The sequence below is a fragment of the Protobothrops mucrosquamatus genome, unplaced genomic scaffold, assembly GCF_001527695.2.
Source record: "Protobothrops mucrosquamatus isolate PMUCROS unplaced genomic scaffold, P.Mucros_1.0 scaffold12, whole genome shotgun sequence".
Lineage (NCBI taxonomy): Eukaryota > Metazoa > Chordata > Lepidosauria > Squamata > Viperidae > Protobothrops > Protobothrops mucrosquamatus.
This window is the reverse complement of record NW_015386399.1, coordinates 52,676-61,978: the sequence shown is the minus strand read 5'-3', so window position 1 is coordinate 61,978 and position 9,303 is coordinate 52,676. Positions and strand designations below refer to the sequence as shown.

Genomic DNA, 9,303 nt, shown 5'->3' with positions numbered 1-9,303 from the left:
ATATTATGTAAAGAAGACCAATAATATTTTCATAAAGTTCACAGGACTTTTTTTATATTGTAAATAGGTTTTAAGAGAGGCGCAGATCCTGGGATGCCTGAGCCAACTGTTTTGAGGTATGTGATCATTTTTAATACCACCTGCGAAGTACTGTAGGCTGCAACATATATTACTCCTGGATTACTATTTTATGAAGTTCTGTTATGTTCTCCAGCATGACAGATGTAGCATCCACCAATGGGTTATCGAAGCCTTCCTGCTCAGTTTAGACTAAGACCAAACTTTGGCCACGCCTCCCTTGGGCGGTCCTTTCCCAGTTTTGTCTTAGTCTCGTCTCAGTAGGACACAACTTCCGTAGCTCCTCTATTTAATTAAATTGTTTAGTTAGTTTAGAGTAAATTAGTTGGCAAGTTTCCTTTTATTTGCTTTTTCTTTATACATTAGCATTAGTTAGGAGGAGTGCAGAAGGGTTTTCAACTGTTTGGGAGCGAGTCCCTGGGTACTACAGGGACGCAACTCCCTAGGAGCCTCGACTTCGCCGTTGGGGCCGGAGTTCGCTCCGGCTGTTTGGCGCTGCGACGGGGGTTCCCTGAGCGCTTTGGAGTTTTTTTCTTAGGCTCGGCTGTTTGACGCGGCGAGGGGGATTCCCCAGCGCCCAGGAACGAGCCGTTCGGCATCCGGAGGATCGGAGAACTTGCCGGGAGGAATTTCTTCAGCCTCGTGGCCACAAGGCTCCGGAGGACGATTGGGCGGCTGTTTGCCTGCACACCGAACCGCAAGTTTGACATCTTATTAATCAAAATAGGTGAAGACTGGGTGGCAGGGACCCGTGGGATCCCCCGAACGCCTGGTGGTGGCCTTAATCGTCGTTCTATTTCCCTCGAGCGTCGCCATTAGGTGGCAAGGAGGCTTGCGGCCGCCATTTTGAATAGGGCTGGGTGTGGCCGCCATTTTGGTGAGGCCTTCACACAAACAAATATCAGCCCTTGGAATTTCCTGTAGCCTACTGTGTTGGGCTTTGAGGGGGTTCATCTGAACAATTTATTCTACTCCTTTGTGCAAGGATTCCTTTTAAAAGGAGGGGGTTTCCCTTTCTGATTATTATTACATCATTCAAATAATTTTATTACTAATTTTAATCCGAGGGAGAATTTCACAAACCTAATTAGCTCGCGGCGCTGTGCCAGCAGGGCCTAGGCAGACAGTTTTAGGAAGCTGTCTGGCTATTTGTCATTGTGGTTGACTTAGGGCATGGGAAGCCTCCCTCCCGGACAACTTGATCTGCATGTTTACCCCCATTATAGGGCTTCTCCTATCTGGAAGGCCGGTGCACAATGGCAGATGGTGATACTCCTCAGACTTCGCAGGGTTCTGATGCCCCCCCCCGCACAATCCAAACGCAGATCTTCTGATATGAGCACGGGGGGAAAGAAAAAAAGCCAAAACCAAGCATTTATCTACAGAACCCTCCAAGACTGCTGAGCGAGAGGCCTCGAGGAGACATCAGGCACTGGAGAAGGAATTCTCCACAGCTCAAAGGCTCAGGTCCAGTGAAACTGAAGTGGTTCCCCCTGCTTCTCTGGACAGTTCACCATTTGAGCCTTCACTAGTGCCTTCTTATCAAGTCCCCAGGGCTTGGTCTCCTCAAGGGGGAACTGAACAGGTTGGTCTCCCTTCTTCCCTTCACGGCTCTCCTCCTTTTACTTCTGGTCCTTCAGTTCCTGCCGCTTCCAGCACCTTACAGGCTTCTGAGGCCTCTGCCCCTGGTGTTGCCCCTGCAGAACGAGCCTTTTGGGCACAATTCAACTCTTTCATGCAACAAGCTTTCAACCAATTTATGGCATCCTCTAGGGCAGTGGTTCTCAACCTTTTTAATGCTGCGACCCCAACCGGTCGTAAGTCGAGGACTAAACAGGTCGTAAGTCGAGGACTAAACAGGTCGTAAGTTGAGGACTACCCAACCGGTCGTAGGCCGAGGACTTTCCCTGCCCGGGAGCGCCGCACATGCGTGGTTCCGCCCCCTGCGCCGGCTGAGACGTAGCTGGCAAGTGGCAGAGACAGAGCAGGCCAACCACCAGCTGGCCCAGCTCAAGGGAGGTAAGGCACCTGCCGGAAAAGGAAAAAAAATGGCGGACAGCCTTGCTTGGCGACTCCCGTGAAATGGTCGATCGACCCCAAATGGGGTCGTGACCCATAGGTTGATAACCGCTGCTCTAGGGGTCAGGGGTCTTCACAGATTCCATCCCCTCCTCCTCCACCCTTGCCAGCAGGTCGCACTGGGTACCTCCAGTCAGCAGGTTCAGGTGTTTCTGAGACTTCGTCTCAACTGGGAGAAGCTGAGTCTGTTGACTTGGAGACAACTGACTTACCTATGTCAGAGGATGAGGAGGTGGCACCAGATCCGACTCCAACATCTGGTCTTTTTGATCCTTCTCTATTTCGTTCACTATTATTAAAAGCCTGCACCATGGCCAATTTGGTCGCAGAGCAGGAACCTGAACCATCTACGTCCACTGAACAGGAGTCCAATCCCTTGTTTGCGGTACAGGTTGTCGAGGAAAAGCAGGTTCCTTGCCCCGCGGTTTTCCGCACCACGGTGGAAAAGCAGTGGGCTTCATTGTCCACTCTACCTCCACCCAGCAGCACGGAAAAGAAACTGTTTAATGTGTCACCTAATTTCTCTTCCCTCCTTGAGGTATCTACGGTAGATGCCCCCTTGACATCTTTATTCTCCACGTCCACAGTTCCTAGTGACATGGCAGAGAACCTCAAGGCGGAGGATAAAAGATTCGAGTTTTCTCTCCGCAGAGCTCATCAGGCCTCAGCCTGGGCCATCAAGGCAGCAACGTCCTCGTCCTTTTTCGCGAGGACTTCCATCATGTGGCTCCGTGAGTTGCAAGCCTTAATTCCTCCAGATCAGGTGCGTGCGCAACAGACTCTGGGTAAACTAGTAGCTGCTGCGGAGTATATGGCAGATGCATCCCTCCACTCGGTCAAGTATTCCGCCAGGTCTATCGCGGCCACGGTAGCGTCTCGCAGATTATTGTGGCTCAAGCAGTGGAGGGCAGATCTCAAATCAAGATGGCGTCTGGCCACAGACACATATAGGGGTACTCAATTGTTCGGGGCGGTCTTGGAACCATACCTGGTTGAAGGGAAGGACAAAAGGAAAACATTGGCTCACCCCTCCAAAAAGGTGGATAGGAGATCTCAACAAGAATTCCGCAGATAGTCCTTTCGGCCTGGGGGTTCCTGGGATTGGCGGCAGCCCTTTCGATCAGGCAGTCCTGGGACTGGCCCAGAGGTTCCCGATCCTTTTCCCCCAGACAGGATCGACAACAGGACTGCCAGAGTTCAGGAACCAGGGGGCAGTTCCAGAGCAAGCGTCCCTTTAGGGGAGCTGGGGGACGTCCATTCAGGAGGTCCAAGTGACGCCAATATGGATCCTCCCATAGGAGGTCGCTTGGCTCTGTTCAGCGACGTTTGGGAGGTCACCACCAACAATACCTGGGTGAGAGAGACCATAAAACTCGGCCTAGCCCTAGAATTCAATTCCACTCCCCCAGATCGCTTCATCCAGTGTCTAGTCTCAAGACACGCAAGCAAGGCTGGGCTAGTTCCCACGGCCATTTCCCATCTGTTAGATATAAAGGCCATAGAACCGGTTCCTCTGGAACAAAGGGGAAAGGGGTTTTACTCCGTTCTCTTCGTGGTCCCCCAAACCTCGGGGAGTTGGAGAGCGATCTTGGATCTGAAGGGGCTAAACCACTTCATAGCTTACAGGAGGTTCAAAATGCAGTCTCTCAGGTCCATTCTGGCCAGTATCAGGAAGGGAGATTATCTCTCTTCCATAGATCTGACAGAAGCTTATCTTCATGTCCCAATCCGGCCCCATCACCGCAGGTTCCTCCGTTTTTGCCATGCGCACAGGCATTATCAATACAGGGCCCTCCCCTTTGGCCTATCCTCGGCTCCTTGGGTTTTCACAAAGCTGCTGGCGTTATTAGCGGCTCATCTCAGGCTGATACCGGTAAGAGTACAATGCTACCTGGATGATATAATTATCCAGTCCAGTTCATTCCGTTCTGCGCAGATAGATCTGCAGACCACAATACGGACTCTTCAGAGGCACGGCTTCTCCGTGAACTTCAAAAAGAGTCACACCACTCCGACCAATCGGATCTTACACTTAGGCGCGGTGATAGATTCAAACCTGTGCAAGGTTTATCTATCCCAGGAACGCAAGGACAGCATCAAATCTCTAGTTCACAAAATTCAGAGAGGCAAGGTGGTTCCACTGGTTCAGCTGTCTCAGCTGTTGGGAAAGATATCATGCCTGGGTATAGTGCCTTGGGCACGACTTCACTCCAGGCATCTCCAGTGGTTCCTACTCCCTTTCCAGAAGAGGAACATGAATGCCTCCATACGGAAGGTGAGAGTTCCTCATCACACACTGCTGTCACTCCACTGGTGGGTGTCGGCAGCTATACACAAGGGATCACTTTTCAAGGAGCCTCACAGACTCGTCCTGACCACGGACGCCAGTATGTTCGGATGGGGCGCGCACATACAGACACACATGGCACAGGGCCAATGGTCTCAGTCTGATCTCACTCACAATATAAATTGGCTAGAACTCAGGGCAGTGCACCTGGCACTTCGCCAATTTACCCACATAGTATCGGGCAAACATGTCCTGGTAATGATGGACAACGTTGCAGCCAAAGTTCATGTCAAGAGGCAAGGGGGGACCAGGTCTTGGTCTCTCATGCAGGAAGCCCTGTCTCTGGGCCTGTGGGCAGAGCCCAATCTGGCATCCATTTGTGCAGAACACATTTCTGGAGAGGCGAATCGTCAGGCTGATTCTCTGAGCAGGGCGACGGTAGACCACTCAGAGTGGCGCCTGGACCCAGCTCTCTTCAGGAGAATAGTGGAGAGGTTCGGTCAACCTCAGGTGGACTTGTTTGCCTCACCAACAAACATTTAGCTGCCCAGATTCTTCACGAGGTTTCTGTCACGGGGGGCAGAGGGAATGGATGCACTCCGCAGTCCTTGGCCCAAGAGGCTCCTGTATGCATTCCCTCCTCTTCCACTGATTCCGGCCATCATCAGAAAGCTTCTTTTGGAACAGGCGGAGTTAATCTTGCTGGTCCCTCACTGGCCAAGGAGACCTTGGTTTGCAGACCTCGTGGATCTGTCGATCTCTCCGCCATGGAAGATCCCACCAGACCCCATTTCTCTCAGTCAAGGTCAGCTCCAACACCCAGATCCACAGTGGCTTCAATTAGCTGCTTGGCACTTGAGCGGGAGAGTTTAGCCAGGCAGTCATATTCCCCGGGAGTCATTACGGTAATTCAAGCCTCCAGACATCCTTCAACTAATAGAATTTATGATGCCACATGGAGGCATTTCTGCACATAGTGTACCTCCTGGAAACTGGATCCATTGAAGGTCACCATTCCAATCATCTTAGATTTCCTCTTAGGGGGCCTGAACAAAGGTCTGTCTTACAACACCATTCGTAGGCAGATTGCTGCCTTGTCCTCGGTTCTCACTTGTGAGAATCAGATACAGCTATCACATCACCCGGCAGTTAGGGCATTCCTTAAGGGAGCTGTTAACACTGCTCCTCCTGTGGTACATCGATATCTCACATGGGACTTGCCCAAGGTGTTGCAAGTTCTTACGGGATCGCCCTTTGAACCAATCAGGTCTTGTTCCTTATACTTTCTTTCTCTGAAGGTCGCATTTCTGGTTGCCATTACATCGGCAAGGCGTATCTCTGAGCTGGCTGCACTTTCGGTCAGGGGTGATCTATGTAACTTTCTGGATGACAGGGTGGTCCTCAAGTTGGACCCGTCCTTCATTCCAAAAGTTAATACCTGGTTCCATAGGTCTCAGGATCTAGTTCTCCCAGATTTTTGTCCTCGACCGTCTCATCGTCTGGAAAAGTTATGGCACACACTAGATGTGCGTAGGGCCTTGCATCACTATGTGAAGCGTACTGAAGCCTTTTCGCAGAACAGAGGCACTGTTCGTGTCTTTCCAGCCTTCTTCCAGGGGTCTGAAGGTGTCATCTTCAACCATTGGCAGGTGGATCAGGGCATGCATCTCTTATGCTTACAGAGCTCAGTCTCTTCCAGTTCCGGCAAACATCACAGCTCATTCAACGCGCAGTGCAGCCACGTCTGCGGCCTGGTCTATCCAGGCTTCGGTTGAGGAGATTTGTAGGGCAGCCACCTGGTCTTCCCCCTCTTCATTTATAAGGCATTACAAACTTGATCGGTTCACTGCAGCAGACGCTTCCTTCGGCAGGAGGGTTTTGCAGCAGGTGGTTTCTACGCATGGATCACAGGCCTAGACTTCCCTCCCGAAGGGGACATGGCGGGTTTGGGTATGTCCCATTGGTGGAGGCTACATCTGTCATGCTGGAGAATGGGCGTTGTCTTACCTGAACGCCTTTTCTCAGCATGAAGATGTAGCCTCCACACCCGCCCTTGTTAGTGGGTCTAGGCTGAATCTTTTTTCAGGAGGAGTTGTTGTGTCAGACCATAGATGCTTCGCCTCGTCAAGCAAAACTGGGAAGGACTGCCCAAGGGAGGTGTGGCAAAAGTTTGGTCTTAGTCTAAACTGAGCAGGAAGGCTTCGATAACCCATTGGTGAAGGCTACATCTTCATGCTGAGAAAAGGCGTTCAGGTAAGACAACGCCCATTCTGTTAATGTAAAATTCTATAAAGTTTTGTTAACTTTACATTATGTGAAATTCTTGGCACCCTCCCTTACGAATGAACATGCCCCTGAAATCTGTGGGACTCCCATCCTGATGGCATTCTGGAGGGCATTAAAGACCTGTCAGGTTAGGGTAACTGAAACCCTTTGCTGGTTATGTAATAAGTCTTTCTCTATTGTTGGCCAGATTAATCATCTTGTTTATTTATAGTATAGTTTTATTTTGTCTTTTTAGCAGCTGTTCTTATACTGAAGCCACTCAGAGTTAATCTGGAATCAGTGACATCAAAATTGGATAAATAAAATAAAAATAAACTTAAAACTCTATACTCCTGAGCAGACATAAGACAAATAATCTGCATCTATTAGCTATCTTTACTGGTAAAAACTTTACTGTTTAAAAATTACTGATTAAAAATAATAATATAAAACATGCTCTCATGATTACTAATCCATTGTTATGATTTGTTTTAAAGACTAGATTATAGAATTTCCAGAAAAGTATTTGATAACACTACTTCTATACTTATGATAGAAAGCACTGTACATTGTAAAACTACTGATGTGAGCTGCAGGAGGCCAAGTCTTTTCCCCACTGCCCAGCTGCCATGTCCTTGGCTGCGCTGCTCCACGCAGGCTGCGCCTGGGGGTGACTCTCCGGGGGGGCTACTGGTGAAGAGGGGGCTGCGGGGGTAGGTGTGGCTGGGGTAACAGTGCGCGTGCCCAGAGAGGGCTCTGAGTGCCGCCTCTGGCACGCGTGCCATAGGTTCGCTACCACTGGTCTAATTAATATTTAAAACTACTGTAATTATTATTATTTATTTCATTTATCTGTTTAAAATAAATCTTCACATGCTAGTTCTTTCAATTAAATATTTTGACATATGCCTATGATATTTTAAATATGCTGCATATAATCTATTAAATTTGAAATATCTATTTCCGTGGAAGATTAATCTTACCTCAAATTTAAATCATTTAAAATGATTTAACAGACATGTAGTTTTCTTCTCTAAATTATCAATAATCAAATTGAGTCTTTAATTCAGAAAAAGCTTCGTTTAAATTAATATTAACATGCACATAATTGTTTTCTTTTTGTATCTTGGAATATTTTTTGTAAATTGAGTCTGTATTTAAATTGTGTACAGAAGCATGTTTAAATTATATTTGCATTCTGTTTAAAAAATAATGGTTAACATAAATTTGTTTTTTCTTCTTTTTAATTGTGTCCAATTCTTGGAGGCAGTTTTCTTGTTGAGGTTCTTCAGAAGTGGTTCGTAGGATTGTGAGAAAGTGATTTTATTTCATAAACTTATACAATTGATCACCATTCATCCAGTCAATTAAACTAATATAGATCAAAAGTTAAAAAAAAAAGTTTAAAAGGTGCACTTAAAAATAAGGCATGCTTAAATAAACAGCTGAGAAGAAAAGATGAAAGACTCAACCTTCTGATCGCTCCTACCTAGAATTACGATCAATATCTCTCTTCATGGAGATCATCCTAGGGTTGCATTGGGTCATTCTTAATTGCTCCCAGTCAAATCTGGGGGATGAGCAGCCAAATAGACGGCTTTGGTGGCATAATCAAGTGTTTGTTGGTAGAAGAAAAGAGATTACCTGTCGTTTAGCAGACAATCTTGGGAAAATTTACATAAACATAATAAAGGTTTGATAATGTGTATTCCCACCATTTTGAAACAATGAATTCAGTGGAGGTTACTTCTACCGTGTCTCCCCGAAAATAAGACAGGGTCTTATTTTTATGCCTCCAAAAGAGGCACCAGATCTTATTTTCAGGGGTTTTCTTTTATACTCATCTCTGGCACCGACAACCCTGCCCAGCCGGTCCACTTCTGGCCGAAGGAGCAGCTTCATTCCGCAGCTACATTCCGGTCTACATTTTGCAGTCAGGCCTTTCCGGAAGGCCACTGCAGCTGAGTACTGAGCTATGGATTGAATCCATACCTTAGTTCTCAGCTGCAATGACCTTCTGGAAAGGCCTGTGACTGAGAAATGCAGGCTGGCTGCAAAAGATGCTGCAGAAGAAGTGGCCCAGTGAGGAAAGGCCTGGCTGCAAGGTAAGTGGTGCAGGGCGCATGGAGCAGCTCTACACCCCTACCCTGCCCTACCTTGATTTTTAGGTGTGTGCCTCGCCCAAAAACTAGGGCTTATTTTGGGGGTAGAGCTTATATTAGGTCCATCCCCCAAAATCAAGTTAGCGCTTATTTTCGGGATAGACCTTACTTTCAGGAAAACACAGTAAGTAGTCATCACATTATGCTACAGTGATTAAGATACTGGACATGGTATTTACATATTGTAGCTATTTCAATTTTACTAACCAATTTTGTTCTTTTTTTGCTTCTCCTAGTCTACTTTGGGGTTGAAGGAATTAACCAATGTATTTTGAGAGTATTCCTTTGAAGATGAATACATTCTGAAGACTAGAAGGACACTTATGCAATACTACTGGCCAGCTGTTTATCTGATAACATGTAAATGACATTTTTGTCAGTGTAATGTATTTGTTATTTCTATTGGAATAAATATTTAAATTTTAAAAATTA

The 9,303-nt window shown here is 47.3% G+C and overlaps 1 protein-coding gene across 1 annotated transcript in view; it reads left to right on the top strand.

Moving 5' to 3' along the window:
* TOMM7 (translocase of outer mitochondrial membrane 7) overlaps nt 1-9,303 on the top strand; it is a 12,695-nt gene extending 3,392 nt beyond the window's left edge. Inside the window, exons 2-3 of the mRNA XM_015810608.2 lie at nt 68-116; nt 9,108-9,303. Coding sequence (XP_015666094.1) covers nt 68-116; nt 9,108-9,123 — 65 coding nt within the window. The 3' untranslated portion in view covers nt 9,124-9,303. The remainder of the gene's footprint in view (nt 1-67; nt 117-9,107) is intronic.